This window comes from Hemitrygon akajei, chromosome 5, assembly GCF_048418815.1.
Source record: "Hemitrygon akajei chromosome 5, sHemAka1.3, whole genome shotgun sequence".
NCBI classification, from domain to species: domain Eukaryota; kingdom Metazoa; phylum Chordata; class Chondrichthyes; order Myliobatiformes; family Dasyatidae; genus Hemitrygon; species Hemitrygon akajei.
The window spans coordinates 95,103,680-95,121,191 of NC_133128.1; the positions used below are offsets into that span (position 1 = coordinate 95,103,680).

Here is a 17,512-nt window from a genome sequence, read left to right on the forward strand (position 1 = left end):
AATAAGTAAATTACTGTCACATGTACCAAGATGCAGTGAAAAGCTTGCCTTGCATATGGTTCATACAGATCAAACACCACATTGAGATAGAACAAGGTAAGACAATAACGGAAAACAAAATTAAACCTGGCAAACTGAGGCAATTTTAATGGGAAGAAAGAAAATTGCAAAGGGGTTTTGTGGATACTCTATCCACTTTATAGTAAAGTCACAAAAAACATGGAAATAGTAGGAAATCTGAACCTGATTAGAAAGGAGTAAGAAATACATTTTTGAATATTCAGTATAACAAACATCAGACAAAATTAATGAGATTAAAAATTAATAGATTCCCCCCCCCATAAATAATTGCCTACACCCAAGGTTTTTAAAAATGATGCCAAGATGCAGGATCGCATTTTGCGGGAAGGCAGGGAGACCTCCAGTGCCCTGACAACTACAATATCCAGAAGCACATCCAGTTGCAGCTTCTAACTCACTGCATTAAAGAGTTGCAGCTGGAACTGGATGAACTCCAGAGCATTCAGGAGGCTGAGGGACATATAGAGGTAGTTACACACAAGTTGCAGGACACAGAAAACAGAGTGACAGTCAGCAAGAGGAAAGGGGTTAAACAGCCAGTCCAGAGTACCTTTGTGGCCATCCACCTCACTGTGGATACTGTTGACAGGGGATGACCCAAGAGGAAAATCACAGCAGTCGGGTCTCTGGCAATGAAGCTGACTCTGTAACTCAGAAAGGAAAAGGGAGAGGAGGCAAGCTGTGGTGATACGGGATTTGTTAGGTAGGGTAACAGAAATGAGGCTCTTTGGATGAAAATGAGATTCCTGGATGCATGTTGCCACCCGGGTGCCAGGGTCCAGGACATTTCAGATTAAGTCCTCAGCATTTTTAAGTGGTAGGGTGAACAGCCAGAAGTCGTAATCCATGTAGGTAGCAATGACATAGGTCGAAAGCATGATGAGATTCTACAAAGGGAGTTTGGTGCTAACTTACAGGGCAGGACCTCCAGGGTTGTGACTCCTGCCATGCTAGTGAGGCCAAAAATAGCAAGATAATTCAGTTTAACACATGATTAAGGAGTTGGTGTAGGAGGTAGGGCATAAGATTTTTGGATCATTGGGCTCTCTTCCAGGGAAGGTGGGACCTGTACAGAGAGACAGTTTGCACCTGAATTGAAAGGGGGCTAATATCCTAGCAGAAAGGTGTGCTAGTGCTGCATGATGGGGTTTAAACTAGAGGTGCAGGAGAATGGGAACCAGAGTGCCAGAATGGTTAGTGGAGGTTGTGGAGACAGACATTGTAAGACCTCAGACAATGCCAGGTACCAAAAGGTTGAGCATGGTCTGATTAATGTCCTGAGCTGTGTATATTCCAATGCAAGAAATATTGTACGAAAGGCAGATGAGCCCAGGGCATTAATCAACACTTGATATTATGATATTGTAGCCATTAGTGAGGATTGGTTGCAGCAGGGACAGGACTGGCAACTCCCTATTCCAGGGTTCAACAGTTTTAGATGAGAAAGAGTGGGAGGGATGGCATTACTAGTCAAAGAAAATGTCATGGCAGTGCTCAGTCAGGGCAGACTAGATAACTCGTCTAGTGAGGTGTTATGGGTGGATTTGAGAAATAAGAATGGTATGACCATGTTGATAAAGTGTTAACAGTCAGAGAACAGGGAGTGGTTTCAACTAATATGGCAGGGGGATGGGAACCAGTATGATAGAGCTGAGGATGAGCCAGCAGATTTACAAGTAGATGATGGGTGTAACATGAACGTAAGGAAGGACAAGCCAATGATTGGGTACAGAGCAAAGAGTTAAATTGTACCACAGAGACAACATTCAAAAGGGCAAAAAATGCAGGACTGAGTGTGCTGTATTTAAATGTGCATAGCATTCAGAACAAGGTGGACAAACGCATGGTGCAATTAGAGATTGGTTGAAATAACGTTGTGGACACCACTGAGTTGTAGCTGAAAGAAGGTCATAGATGGGAGCTTAACATCAAAGGATATACTTTGTATCGAAAGGACAGGTAGGAAATGTAGACGGTGGTATGCCTCTGTTGGTAAGAGATGGAATTACATCTTTAGAAAGAGGTGACATAGGGTCAGAGAATTTTGAACCTTTGTGGGTGGAGTTAAGAAATTGCAAGGGTAAAAAAATATGGGAATCACATACAGGTCTCCAAATAGTAGCCAAGGTGTAGGATTGAAATTGCAAAGGGAGTTGGAAAAAGCACATAATAAAGGTAATGCTGCAATTGTAATGGGTGACTTCAACAAGCAAGGGGATTGGGAAAATCTGGCCAGTGTCGGATCACAAGACAGGGAACTTGTTGAATGCCTAGTTGACTCTGGCATGGTCTTGGAGGACTAGAAGGTTACAAATGTCATTCTGCTTTTTAAGGGAGGAAGGCAAAAGAAATGAAATTATAGGCCAGTTAGCCTAACCTCAGTGGTTGGGAAAGCATTGGAGTCGATTATTAAGGATGAGGTTTTGGGGTACTTGGAGACTAATGATAAAATAAGTCAAAGTTAGTATGATTTCTGTAAAGAGAAATCTTGCCTGACAAATCTGTTAGAGTTATTTGAGGGAGTAACAAGCAGGGTGGACAAAGGAGAGGCAGTGGATGTCATTTACTTGGATTTTCAGAAGGCATTTGGTAAGGTGCTGCACATGAGGCTGCTTAACAAGATAAAATCCTATGGTGTTACAGGAAAGATACTGGCATGGATAGAGGAATGTCTGATAGACAGGAGGCAACGTGGGAATAAAAGGGCCATTTTCTGGTTGGCTGCCAGTGCCTAGTGGTTTTCCTCAGGGACCAGTATTGGGACTGCTATTTTTCACGTTGTTTGTCAATGATTTGGATAATGGAATTGATGGCTTTGCAGCGAAGACTGCGGATGATAGGTAGAGGGGTAGGTAGTGCTGAAGAAGCAATGCAATTGCAGCAGAACTTAGACAAATCGGAAGAATGGGCAAAAAATGTGGCAGATAGAATACAGTGTTGGGAAATGGATGATAATGCATTTTGGTAAAAGGAACAATAATGGACACTATTATCTAAATGGGGCAAAGGTTCACACATCAGAGGGACTTGGGAGTCCTCATGCAAAACTTCCAGCTGGTTAATTTACAGGTTGAGTCTGTGGTAAAGAAGGCAAATACAATGTTGGCATTTATTTCAAAGGGAAGAGAATATAAAAGCAAGGAGATAATGTTGAGCCTTTTTAAGATACGAGTCAGGCCATACAGAGTACAGTCAACAGTTTTAGGCCCCATATCTCAGAAAGGATGTGTTGTCATTTGTAAAGAGTTCAGAGCAGGTTCACGAGGATGATTCCCGGAATGAAGAGGTTACCATATGAGAAGCATTTGGCAGCTTTGGGCCTGTACTCACTGGAATTTAGAAGAATATGGGGGGGGGGGGGTGGAAGGGGTGGTGGAGGGTCTCACTGAAACCTACCGAATATTGAAAGGACTAGATGGGGTGGATGTGGAGAGGATGTTTCCTGTGGTGGGAGAATCCAGAACCAGAAGGCACAGCCTCAAAATTGAGATGTGCCTTTTTAGAACAGAGGTAAGGAGAACTTTTTTTAGCCAGGGTAATGAATCTGCAGAATGCTCTGCCACAGACTGTGGTAAAGGCCAAGTCCGAGGGTATATTTAAGGCAGAAGTTGACAGTTTCCTGATCAGTCAGGGCAATAAAGGATATGACGAGAAAACAAGTGTATTGGTTTGAATGGGATCCAGGATCAGCCATAATAGAATGGGCAGACAGGCTTGATGGGCTAAATGGCCTCACTTTGCTCCTATGTCTTATGGTTTTATTTAGAGGAACAAATCTGTAGGGAGATCACAGACTGTTGAAAAAAAAACAAACAAAAGGTTGTTATACTAGGTGATTTTTACTTTTCACAGATTGACTGGGAATTCCATAACAAAAAGGACTGGATAGGATGGAGTTTGTCAAATGTGTTCAGGGAAGTTTTTCTTCATCAGTATGTAGAAGTCACAATACTGGAGCTGCTATTAGGGAATGAGACCGGGCAGGTGACAGAAGTTTGTGTAGAGGAACACTTGTCATCTAGTGATCACAATATCTTAGTTTTAAAGTAAATAAACAAATCTGGTCAGCAGACAGATTCTACACTGGAGGAATTTTGATGGAATCAGAAAGGATCTGGAAAGTGTGGATTGGTACAGCTGATTTCTGGCAGAAGTGTACTTGGTAAGTAGGAGGATTTTAAAAATGAAATTTTGAGATGCAAAGCTTGTATGTGCCTGTCAGAATAAAAAATAAAGATTACATGTGTAGGGAATCTTGGTTTTCAAGAGATATTGAGGCTCTGTTTAAGTTTAAAAAAAGGACTTGCATAGCAAGTATAGGCATGTCAGAGCAGATGAGGTGCTTAATGAGTATAAGAAATGCAAGAGAACTCTTAAGAGAGAAATCAGGATGGCTAAAAGAAGACATGAAGTTGCCCTTGTAGGCAAGATGAAGGAGAATCCTATGGGGTTCTACAGATATGTTGAAAGCAAAGGATTGCAAGGGACAAAACTGGTCCTCTGGAAGATCAAAACGGTAATCCATGTATGGAACCAAAAGAGATGGGGGAGATCTTAAATAAATGTTTTGCATCTGCATTTACTCAAGAGATGAACACAGTGTCTATAGAAATGAAGCAAATTGTCATCAACTTCATAGACCCTATACAATTTACAGAGGAGGAAGTGTTGCCGCCCTGAGGTAAATTAGGGCAGAATAATCCCAAGGGCCTGATGCACTGTTCCCTCAGTTCCTGTGCAAGGCAAGTGCAAAAATTTCCAGAGCCCTAGCAGAGATACTTAAATCCTCTTAGCGACAGTTGAGGTACCAGAGGCTTGGAGGATAGACAATGTCATTCTGCTGTTCAAGAAAGACTAAAAAAAAACCAGGAAATTATAGGCTGATGAGCCTGACATCAGTGGTGGGAAAGTTATTGGAAGGTATTCTGAGGGACCGGATATACAAGTATTTGGACAGAAACAGATTGATTAAGGATAGTCAGCATGGCTTCATGCGTGGTATGTCATGTCTAACCAAGGTCATAGTTTTCAGAGGATGTTAGCAAGAAAGTGGATGAAGGCAAAGCAGTGGACGTTGTTTACATGGACTTTAACAAGGCATTTAACAAGGTCCCACATGGGAGATCGATCAAGAAGGTTCAGTTGTTCAGCATTCAAGTTAAGTTAGTAAACTGGATTAGACATTGGCTATGTGGGTGAAGCCAAAGAGTGATAGTAGATCAAAGAGTGATAGTAGACCTCTCTGACTGGAGGCCTTTGACTAGTGGAGTGCTGTAGGGATCAGTGCTGGATCTGTTGTGATTTGTCATCTATATCAAGATCTGGATGATAATATGGTTAACTGGATCAGTAAACCTGTGGATAACAACAAAATTGGGGAAGTAGTGGATAGCGAAGTAAGTCTATCCTGGCTTGCAGCAGTATCAGGACCAGCTGGAAGATGGAAGATGGAAGTTAATCCAGACAAGTGCAAGGCGTTGCACTTCGGTAGGACCAACCAGGGTGGGTCTTGCACAGTGAGCGGTAGGGCACTAAGGAGTGCTGTAGAGCTAAGAGATCTGTGAATACAGGTCCATAACTTATTGAAAGTGGCATCACCGGTAGATAAGGTTGTAAAGAAAGGGTTCAGAAAGGCCAGGTCCTGTTTGACAAACTTACGCAAGTTTTTTTGAGGACATAACGAGTGCAGTGGATAGAGGAGAACAAGTGGATGTCGTATACTTGGATTTCCAGAAGGCATTTGATGAGGTGCCGCGCAAGAGACTTATAAATAAGATATGGATGCATGGAATCAGAGGAAGTGTATTGGCATGGATAGTGGATTGGTTAACCAATAGAAGGCAGAGAGTTGGTATAAATGGGTGTTTCTCCGGTTGGCAGTCACTGGTGAGTCGTGTGCCGCAGGGGTCAGAGCTGGGCCCGCAGCTGTTTACCATTTACATTGATGATTTGGAAGGAGGACTGAGTGTAGCATAGCAAAATTTGCTGATGACACTAAACTGAGTGGAAAAGCAAATTGTACAGAGGATGTGGAGAGTCTGCAGAGAGATATAGATAGGTTAAGTGAGTAGGCCCAAGGTCTGGTAGATGGAATACAATGTTGGTAAATGTGAGATCATCCACTTTGGAAGGAATAATAGAAGAGCAGATTATTATTTAAATAGTGAAAGATTGCAGTATGCTGTTGTGCAGAGGGACTTGAGAGTGCTTGTGCATGAATCGCAAAAAGTTGGCTTGCAGGTACAACAGGTTATTAAGAGGGCAAACGGAATGTTGGCTGGCCTTCATTGCTAGAGGGATTGAATTCAAGAGCAGGGAGGTCATGTTGCAACTATACAGGGTCCTGGTGAGGCCACACCTGGAATACTGTGGGCAGTTCTGGTCTCCATACTTAAGGATATATTGGCTTTGGAGGCAGTGCAGAGGAGGTTCACCAGGTTGATTCCAGAGATGATGGGGTTAACCTATAAGGAGAGATTGAGTTGCCCGGGACTATAGTCTCTGGAATTCAGAAGAATGAGAGGGGAACTTATAGAAACATACAAAAAGGGACAGATAGGATAGAAGCAGGAAAGTTGTTTCTATTGGTAGGTGAGACTAGAACTAGGGGACATTGTCTCAAGATTCAGGGGAGAAGATTTAAGACGGAGATGAAAAGAAACAGTTTTTCCCCAGAGAGTGGTGAATCTGTGGAATTCTCTGCCCAGGGAAGTAGTTGAGGCTTCTTCACTACATATATTTAATATACAGTTAGATAGATTTTTACATTGTAGGGGAATTAAGGGTTATGGGGAAAAGGCAGGCTGATGGAGCTGAGTTTACCGACAAATCAACCATGATCTTATTGAATGGTGGGGTATTGGAGTATAAAAGTTGAAATTGTTTGCTGTGTAACCAAAACTATGTAGTCAGCTTTGAACTTGCTATTTGCTAGAGAATGAAATCTTAAGAATGTAGAAGACAATGGTGTGTTAATAAGAGGAAGCTAAGAGATGTAGATTATGTAGTCTGAGTTTGCTATTTGCTATATGCATGTACCCAATTTAGTAGGAGAATGAAATCTTAAGAATGTAGAAGACAATGGTGTGTTAATGAGAGGTAGCTAAGAGATGTAGATTAGAACATGATTAAGTCAATGGGTAGAAACAATAGTGGCGGATGTACTTGTGATACTCAACTATAGACCAATTGGATATGCTAATGCAACTAAACCAGGAGATTGCTATAAAAAATGCTATGTCCAAGGATCGGTGGGCAATCAGCGACTAGCTCAATGACTGTCTCAGCTTTGATTTGCAAATTAAAGTTTAATACTTCTTGAAGAATCTTCAGCGTCTCCTGGTCATTTGTGGGGCACGAGAAACCACGACAGGGGCAAGTTCGATGGGCCGGATGGCCTACTCCTCCTCCTATTTCTTATGTTCTTATGTAAAGAAAGCTTTTTGCACATTGGCCTTCATAAATCAAAAGTACTGAGTACAGGAGATGGGATGTTATGTTGAAACTGTATAAGACATTGGTGAGGCCTAATTTGGAATACAGCATTAAGAAGAGGGACACCTCACGTCTTAATAAGCTGGTACGGAAGGCGGGCTCTGTCGTGGGCAAAGTACTGGAGAGTATAACATCGGTAGCTGAGCGAAGGGCGCTGAGTAGGCTACGGTCAATTATGGAAAACCCTGAACATCCTCTACATAGTACCATCCAGAGACAAGAGAAGCAGTTTCAGCGACAGGTTGCTATCGATGCAATGCTCCTCAGACAGGATGAAGAGATCAATACTCCCCAATGCCATTCGGCTTTACAATTCAACCGCCAGGAGTAAGATATGTTAAAGTGCCGGGGTTAGGACTCAATGTATTTAAGTAAACTACTTAAGAACTTTTTAAAAGCTATTATTAATGCTTTTTGAGAGGGTGATTTTAGATGCATATCATATTTTTACTGAGTTAAGTATTGTATGTAATTAGTTTTGCTACAATAAGTGTATGGGACATTGGAAAAAATGTTGAATTTCCCCATGGGGATGAATAAAGTATCTATCTATCTAGTTTTGGCCATCTACCTACAGAAAAGATGTAAATAAAGTTGTAAGGAAACAGAAAATTTACAAGGATGTTGTTAGGTCTGGAGGACCCAAGTTAAAGTAAAGACTGGAACAATTATAACTTTATTTAATGGAACACAGAAGTTTGAGGGAAGATTTCACAGTGGTACAAAAAATTTGAATGGTATAAATAGGGTAAATGCAAGCAGTCTTTTTCCACTGAGGTTGGGTAGGACTACAGTAAGAGATCATGAGTTAAAGGTAAAGGTGAAAAGTTTAAGGGGAACATGAGGGGACACTTCTTCACTCAAGAGGGTTGTGACAGTGTGGAATGAACTGCCAGCACAAATGGTGCATGAGAGCTCGATTTCAAAGTTTAATAGGTTAGATAGGTTGTTACGTACCCGTGACACGTGACAGTGGTACCCTTGTCACGTGACTGGGGTTGAAGCTATACTGGACTTCAGGTAATGGTCTTGTGATGGTGGAGTGACGTCATTTTCCCGCCAGTAGAGATCATGTGACAGGTTTTTTTTAAACAGGGTATAAAAGGAAGACCCCACCCTGTGGGGAGGGGCAGTTTGTGGCTGGATTTGCCAAGCTGACTTCATGCCACTGTGTGATTTAATGTGATGACGCAGTTTAGTTGAAAAATGAAGTTTTATCTAATGCCTAAAGTTTAAAAGGTCATTGCCAGCAGTTTCTTTACTGTGGAGAGTGAAGATAAAAGTTCGGGAGTTAAAGATCGAGGAGAATCGAATTTCGACGGTGGAATGGTTTCGACCTTGTGTGATCCTCATTCGGAAGGATTTCGTTGACTGTTCTCGTGTTAATCTCTGCGGGATAGCAGAAGATTGAGAATAGTGTGGAAGAAAAGGTCAGTGCCTTTAAACCGTTACGTTTCATAAAATTCTACGTGGGAAGAGTTCGACGCCGGGGATCGAAGGAAAACGACGTGGAAGAGAATTTAAATCGCCTTAAAAAGTCTCTCCTTTTAAATGGACTGAGCATTTTGAACTTTTGGCAATATCGCTTTAAACAACTGTTTTTGCAACATCTCTTTAAGAACTGTTTGAGCTGCATCGCTTTAAGAACTGTTAAGCTGCCGCACAGCAGCTGTTTTCCGGTTACGTTAGTGTTTGTTTTCAGTGTTTAATAAACGTGTTATTTGTTATTAAAACCCTTGCCTAACTCACATATATTTATTGTTGCCTGAATACGTAACAAGGTACATGGATGGTAGGGGTACGGCAGGCTGTGGTCTCAGTGCAGGTGGAAGGGAGCAAATAGTTTAAATGGGTTGGCATGTACCAGATGAGCTGAAGGGCCTGTATCTGCACTATACTTTTCTATGGCTCTATGACTAAATAATGGATGAGTTTTCTATACTGTAGAATGGTCCTTGCAGATTCCAAGATAAATACAGTGTTCTGTGAAAGGGAAGAGAAAATTGGGTCATTTAGCCCAAATCATTACTGGGAAGATGTTACACTTCATCTGAAATACAGTAATAGAACATTCACTTAAAAAAAATCAACTTATTGTTTTTGATATGAAGGTTAGGAAGCTTAAACCTAAATATATCACAATTGTTTAACTGTGCAACAAATCCACAGTTCTATACGAAAAGCTAATGCACACTAACTGATTGCATGTGAATCATGCCAGAAGTTTGCATTTGTAAATTCCAAAGCAAGCAGTGCCCTTGAATGGCAAACCAAACAATATTGCATTATATCATGTAATTCAGGAGGGAAGAAGACCATATGACAATAACACATAGAAGCAGAACTAGGCCATTCAGCCTATCGAGTCTTCTTTGCCATTTGATCATGGCTGATCCATTTTACTCTCCACCCTCATTCGTTGCCACAGGTTGCTATGGAGGCCACGTCTTTGGGTGTATTTAAGCAGAGGTTGATAAATTATTGATAAGTCATGTGGGGCAGGGCGGGGAGGTTATGAAGAGAACCTCCTTCACTGGTTCTCTTCATTCCCACTCTTTGCCTCCTGCCAATCAGCTGGTCCTATATCCATGCAAGTATCTTTCCTTCAATATTCTTGCTAAGCAACCTCATGTGTGGCATCTTGTCAAAAGCCGTCTTAAAATCCAGGTGCACAACATCCACCAGTTTCCTTATCTATCCTGCTTATTTTTCTCAAAGAATTCCAACAGATCTGTTGGTCATGATTCTCCCTTAAACCATGCTGACTTTGGCCTATTTTACCATGTGCCTCCAAATACCCCAAAACATCATCCTCAACAATCACCTCCAAAATCTTCCCAACATTAAGATCAAGCTAACTGGCCTATAATTTCCTTTCTTCTGCCTCCCTCTCTTCTTGAAGAGTGGCAAGACATATGCAATTTTCCAGTCCTCTGGAACCATTCCAGAATCTAGTGATTCTTGAAAGATCTTTACGAAAGCCTCCACAATCTCCAGCCACTTATTTCAGAACCCTGGGGTATAGTGCATCTGATCCAGGTGACTTCTCTACCTTCAGACCTTTCAGTTTCCCAAGCACCTTCTCCCTCAAAGTTCAAAGTAAAAGTTATTATCAGATACAACCCTGAAATTCTTTTTCTGTGGGTATACTTAGCAAATCTATAGAACAGTAACTGTAAACAAACTGTTCAAATGTTAATATAAATAAATAGCAATAAATAACAAGCCTGAAATAACAATATAACTGACTCCTTAAGTAAGTGTAGCTATCCCCTTTTGTTCAAGAGCCTGCTGGCTGAGGGGTAGTAGCTGTTTTTGAACATGATGATACGAGTCCTGAGGCACCTGTGCCTTCTACCTGATGGAAGCAGTGAGCAAAAAGCATGGCCTGGGTGGTGAGGACCTTTGATGATTGAGACTGCTTTCCTCCATCAATGTTTCACGTAGATGTTAGCAACTACAGTCACACTCCTGACATACTGCTAGGGTCTTCCACAGTAAAGTGGTCCAATATCTACTCTCGCCTCTTTTACACTTCATATATTTGAAAAAGCTTCTTGTATCCTCTTTGATATTATTGCATGTTTACCTTCATATTTCATCCTTTCCTCCTTATGGCATTTTTTAGCTGTTCTGTTGGTTTTTACAAGCTTCCCAATCCTCCAACTTCCCACTTTTTTTTGCTTTATTATATGTTCTCTCTTTCGCTTTCATGATGGCTTTGACTTCCATTGTCAGCCACAGTTCCATCATTCTGCCTTTTAGATATCTATCTTGCACCTTCTGAATTTCTCCCAGAAACTCCAGACATTGCTGTTCTGCCATCATCCCTGCTAGTGTCTCCTTCCAATCAACTTTGACATCAATCTCATGCCTCTCTTTACTCCACTCTAATACTGATACATTTGACTTTAGCTTCTCCCATTCAAATTGCAGGGTGAATTTTATCATATTACAATTACTGATTCCCAAGTGTTCCTTTATTTTAAGCTTCCTCATGAAATCTGATTCATTACACAACACCCAATCCAGGATAGCTGATCCCCTAGCAGCTCACCCACTAGCTGATCTTAAAAAGGACATTACTTTCATTTTACAAATTCTACCACACCTCTGTCAAATTAGTTTAAAAGCTCCCCAACAGTTCATGAAAAACTGCCCACAAGGATATTGGTCCCACCCCCTTGGGTTCAGGTGTAATTGAAAGCCTTTGTACAGGTCATAAATTACGCAGAAAGATCCCAATGATCCAGAAATATGAAACCATGTCCCCTGTACCCCCTGTAGCAATTCTTCAACCACACATTTATCTGTCAAATCATCCTATTCTTACCCTCACTGGTGCATGGCTCACATTCCTGACTCTGGCACTTGGAAAGCAATTTACCATCCATCTATTGTGACCATATTTTTCTTTTATAAAGTAAGGCAGTAATTTATTGAAAAGTAATAATAGGAATTGCTGTACTCAATTTTATATTAAATTCTATCAAGTCAGTTTTATAATCTTTCGAGAAGGGTTGAACAACTGCATTTTCAAAATGCTTAAATCTCTTACCTGTGCTTCCATCTTGGGGATCTTGACCTTGAGCGAACCATCATGCCTGGCAATAAGGAACACTGTGATTAAGATAAAACATATGATGCTCCACATTATGATCAAACAAATACTTAGCAACATTTGGACATCAAGTTTATTAAGAAGTACTTATTACTTTATGCTTATTACTTCACAGAAATTAATTTCTTAACAGAAAGGATTAGGAATTTTATTGACATTTGCAACTGCATGTGATTTTTTTCTTTGGGTGATAATTAAGATCATTGCCCACATCCAAAATTCAATAAAAATTATTGGAAATGATAGTAATAATGCCATGCCCAACACACAAGCACACGTGTTGGATCTAGAGACGATATTGTTTATAAGGTTCTTTAGAAAGTCAAGAATGATACACAAATCTTATGGTTACAGTGCAGGATAAGCAATTTGAACAAGGAATCTTGATTTACAGTGTCATGGCCTATCAAGCTTATAAAGAAGAATTTAAAATTCAACAAAAATTTACAAACAAGTGACTGTACAAACATAGGAAGATAAACTATAAGAAAAATAACAATTTAATTGCATCTGAAAGCCTAATCCAAAATATGGTTGATCCATTTTACTGACTGTTCCTCAATGGATAACCTTTTTCAAATGCCTTCATGGCCTTGGCCGACAATCCTACTGAACCCATGCATATACCTGTCAGTAAGTAGTCCCAAAAAACACAAAATAGGGCCACTAACTTCCCAATATCCATTTTCAAACACAGTTGACCACCTTGCCCCCATCAACCAAGAGAAAAACCAATACTTGTAGCCCCAGCAACCCTTATCATCAACTACCCCATAACTATTGATCTACTTTACAAAAACAATGAAGAAACAAACCACCGACCATCACAGGAAATCAAGATTGACTTCACCCCTGATCTCAACCCTACATTTACCCCTATAACCACTGAGAAACATAGAAAATAGGTGCAGGAGTAGGCCATTCGGCCCTTCAAGCCTGCACTACCATTCAGTATGATCATGGCTGATCATCCAACTCAGAACCCTGTTGCTGCTTTCTCTCCATACCCCCTGATCCCTTTAGCAACAAGGGCCATATCTAACTTCCTCTTAAATATAACCAATGAACCGGCCTCAACTGTTTCCTGTGGCAGAGAATTCCACAGATTCACCACTCTCTGTGTGGAGAAGTTTTTCCTCATCTCGGTCCTAAAAGGCTTCCCCATTATCCTTAAACTGTGACCCCTCGTTCTGGACTTCCCCAACATCGGAAACAATCTTCCTGCATCTAGCCTGTCCAATCCCTTTAGAATTTTATACGTTTCAATAAGATCCCCCCCTCAATCTTCTAAATTCCAGTGAGTATAAACCCCCGATCCCATTCAATACACCACCACCACTCTCCAGTCTCACCCCTTTATTCAACTGGTAGGTGGTGACATGCCCCCATTCTCCAGCCCATCCTGACCCCTTTCATCAACTGGAAGGTCCCTGATCCCACTCTAAACCTCTCCCAGCCCATCCATTCATGAGAGAACCCTTTATTCATTTAACACTTCGCCAACCCATTCATCTATGGGAGAACCTATGAAACACACAGCGATTCAGGAACAGCTTTTTCCCTCTGCCATCCAATTTCCAAATGAGCATTGAACCCATGAACACTGATTTTTTGCTTTTGTACATTATTTTACATTAAGACACATATATACCTACAGTAATTCAGTTTTTTCCTCTATATTTATCGTGTATTTCATTGTACTGTTGCTGTGAAGTTAACAAAGTTCACATCAGCCGTTGATATGAAACCTGACAAGTTCTACTCTGCACCCCCTCCCAATGGAAGCACCTAACACGCATGCGTGTTCATAACGTAACGGGCGTCTGGCGGTTAGCGACAGATTCCGATGCTACAAATCCTCCCCACTTCCAATGAAACCAGTTAATTTACCAACATGTGTCACACTAACGTACCAAGTGCCCGCTGAATTGAAAGAGCACCCGAAGGGGAGAATCCGGATCCAATCCTGTGAGGACTCCCAACCCTTTCCCCGCCGCCCGGCGCGGCTAAAACACCAACGACAACCCGAAGCAAGGCGATAACTTCTGTTCTGCGTCACTATTCTGCGCACGCGCAAGATCGCCCGCGGTTGGCGCATGCTCGTCCTCAGTGGCCGGCGCCTGCGCACTGTCGCTGACGCTGCTCCTCTACGGAGAGCTTTGTGTCGCCATGTTTTCCTGTTTATACAATTTCATTTTCCCACAGAATCTCTATATAATTACCCCCTTTCAATTAGAAAGGGTTATACGAGTCACCTGCGAACGGTATCAGCAGCTTTCAGTGTAGGTGAAACCTGACGTCGATTAGGGCGATTTCTCGGTGGCCACACAATTCAATTTGACTTCGTATTCCGACATGTCGGTCCCTGGGGCGTGGCCTCCTCTACTGTCAGATTAGAGGAACAGCACCTCATTTCCCGTCTGGGTAGTCTGCAACCTTATCTCATGAATATCGATTTATCCCCCTCTTTTTCCCATTCCCCATTGTAATTCTCCTCTCATCCCTTCTCTTCACCTGTGCATCATCACCCTCTAGTGTCCCTCTTCCTTTCTCCCACCATCCACTGTCCTCGCCTATTCCTTCATTTTCATCCCTTTACCTCTTCCACCTATTGCCTAGGTTCTTTACCTTCCACACCTTCTTATTCTGGCTTCTTCCCCTTTACTTTCCTGTCCCAATGTGGGGTTACAGCTTGAAATGTCTGTTTACAAATTATTTATTATTTATGTGTATGTTGTCATATACCACCCTGCAATTCATTTTATTCACAGTAAATACAAAGAAGCACAATAGAACCAATGAAAAGCTGCTCACAACAAAGGCAGATGTAGATGTGCCTGACCTGACTTGAAGCTTTGCAGAGGGTGCAGAAAAGGTTCACTGGGATGCTGCTGAGTTCTTCCAGCATTATGTGTTTGTTGCTCTGGAGTTCCAGCATCTGTGGAATCTGTTGTGCATATAAATCATGATCTTGCTTGCAATATCACAGAATGCCTTATGAGAATAGGTTCTCCCCTCAGCCTCCAACGCTCCAGAGAAAACAACTCAGGTTTATCCTGACTCCCATGATAGCACATGCTCTCTAAACCGATAGAGGTTTATAAGATTATGAGAGGCATAGATAGAGTGAACAGAGAGTGTCTGTTTCCCAAGGTTGAAATGTCTAATACCAGAGGGCATGCAATGAAGGTGAGAGGGGTAGGTTCAAAGTGGACATGAGGGGAAGTATTTTACTCAGAGCATGGGGATGTCTAGAATGTGCTGCCTATATGGTGCTAGAGGCAAATACATTAGTGGCTTTTAAGAGATGTTTGACAGGCACATGGATGTGAGGAAGATGGCAGGATATGGTGTAGGTAAGAGTGATTAGTGTTTGGGTACAGCACAGGAATAGGCCATTTGGCCCACAAGGTTGTGTTGAAACACCAAGAGTACAGATTTTGGACAGAAGATTGGTGACCACGAGAGGTAAGGGGACTAAGAAGTCAGTGCAGGTTTCCCCTCAGCAACATGCACAATATCCTTTCTATAGTGGGGTGACCAGAACTGTACGCAATACAGTTGAATACTGCTGGGGGTAATGACCCGTCAGATCACAGCAGCAGCTACCAGGCTGGTGGCAATGTGGCCAGCTCTGAGCCTCAGCAGGTCAGGCAGTACGGTAGTTATAGAGTACTTGATAGTTAGGGGACAGAAGAAAGTTTTTGTGGCTGCAAAAGAGATACCAGTCTAGTGTGTTGCCTCCCAGGTGCAAGAGTCAATTCTCAAGGGGGGAGGGGACAGGCAGAGGTCATGGTGTCTATTGGCACCAATGGCATAGGCAGAAAAGATGATAGGTCCTATGTAGTGAGTATACTGTATAAAGTTAGGGGAGTTCCACAGGGATGTGTGCTGGGACCCTCTGATGTTTGTAATGTATATAAATGACCTGGATGAAATATAGATGGGTGGATCAGTAAATTTGCAGATGAACCAAGATTGGTAGAGTTATGGATAGTGTAGAAGACTGGCAAAGAATACAACATGATATAGACCCGTTGCAGATATGAGCTAAGAAATGGCAGTTGGAGTTTAACCCAGTTAAATCTGAGGGGTTGCACCTCGGTAGTGCAAATGTAAGCGCAGGATCCTTAACAGTGTTGCTGAGCAGAGAGATCTTGGGATCCAAGTTCCTTCACAATGGCTACACAGATAGATAAAGTGGTTAAGACATATAGAATGCTTTGTTTTATTAGTTGAGGCATTGAGTTTAAAAGTCAGGAGGTTATGTTGCAACTCTTTTAAACTGGTTTGGCCACATCTGGAGTATTGCGTACAGTTCTGGTCACCCCACTATAGAAAGGATATTGACTTGAAGCTTTGCAGAGGGTGCAGAAAAGGTTCACTGGGATGCTGCCTGGTTTAGAGAGCATGTGCTATCATGGGAGTCAGGATAAACCTGAGTTGTTTTCTCTGGAGCGTTGGAGGCTGAGGGGAGAACCGATAGAGGTTTATAAGATTATGAGAGGCATAGATAGAGTGAACAGAGAGTGTCTGTTTCCCAAGGTTGAAATGTCTAATACCAGAGGGCATGCAATGAAGGTGAGAGGGGTAGGTTCAAAGTGGACATGAGGGGAAGTATTTTACTCAGAGCATGGGGATGTCTAGAATGTGCTGCCTATATGGTGCTAGAGGCAAATACATTAGTGGCTTTTAAGAGATGTTTGACAGGCACATGGATGTGAGGAAGATGGCAGGATATGGATATGGTGTAGGTAAGAGTGATTAGTGTTTGGGTGTTTTGATCTGCTTTTTAGCTGTTTCAACACAACCTTGTGGGCCAAATGGCCTATTCCTGTGCTGTACTTTTCTATGTTCTGTGTTTAAAGTGGTTTTGATTCCATCAGCGAAATAGTCCAGGGAGGAGTTGAGAAAGAAAATAAATCAGCCATGATTGAATGGTGGAGTAGACTCAATGGACTGAAATGCGTGATTTTGTTCCTGTGTTTAATAGGCTGAAAGTCTTCCTTTAGAATATTATTTATTTCTATGGTTACAGTCTTAGGAACACCCGAATCTGCAAATATGTTGTTCATCAGAGATGTTCTGGTAGAAAAGGATGGCTCTTCACTAATGTATAGATTTTTTGCCTTGTCCTAAAGGCCTCAACCCAACCTATGTGGTCAGCAATGCTGTAATAACCCTTCAGTGTGGAGTGCTGCTAGCAGTACAACAATGGGCATCTTGGCCAGTAAATGCTGGAAAAAAGCAGTCTTTTAAAATACTGCACTGTGGATTTTCCAACAATAAAGCAAAGTGGCAAGACGTGCTCTTCGC

At 41.8% G+C, this 17,512-nt stretch overlaps 1 protein-coding gene across 3 annotated transcripts in view; it reads right to left on the bottom strand.

Moving 5' to 3' along the window:
• The window catches only part of LOC140728005 (BCLAF1 and THRAP3 family member 3-like), a 71,528-nt gene extending 56,970 nt beyond the window's left edge, over positions 1-14,558 (bottom strand). The window contains exons 1-2 of one of the 3 annotated variants that reach the window (XM_073046091.1): positions 14,452-14,558; positions 12,134-12,179 (exon numbers count right to left, since the gene is read on the bottom strand). In XM_073046091.1, the coding sequence (XP_072902192.1) occupies positions 12,134-12,177 (44 nt within the window). In that variant the 5' untranslated portion in view covers positions 12,178-12,179; positions 14,452-14,558. Of the gene's footprint in view, positions 1-12,133; positions 12,196-14,109; positions 14,257-14,451 lie in introns of those variants that run through there. The other 2 variants (XM_073046089.1, XM_073046090.1) reach the window with 2 other exon arrangements.
• Positions 14,559-17,512: the final 2,954 nt, after the last annotated feature.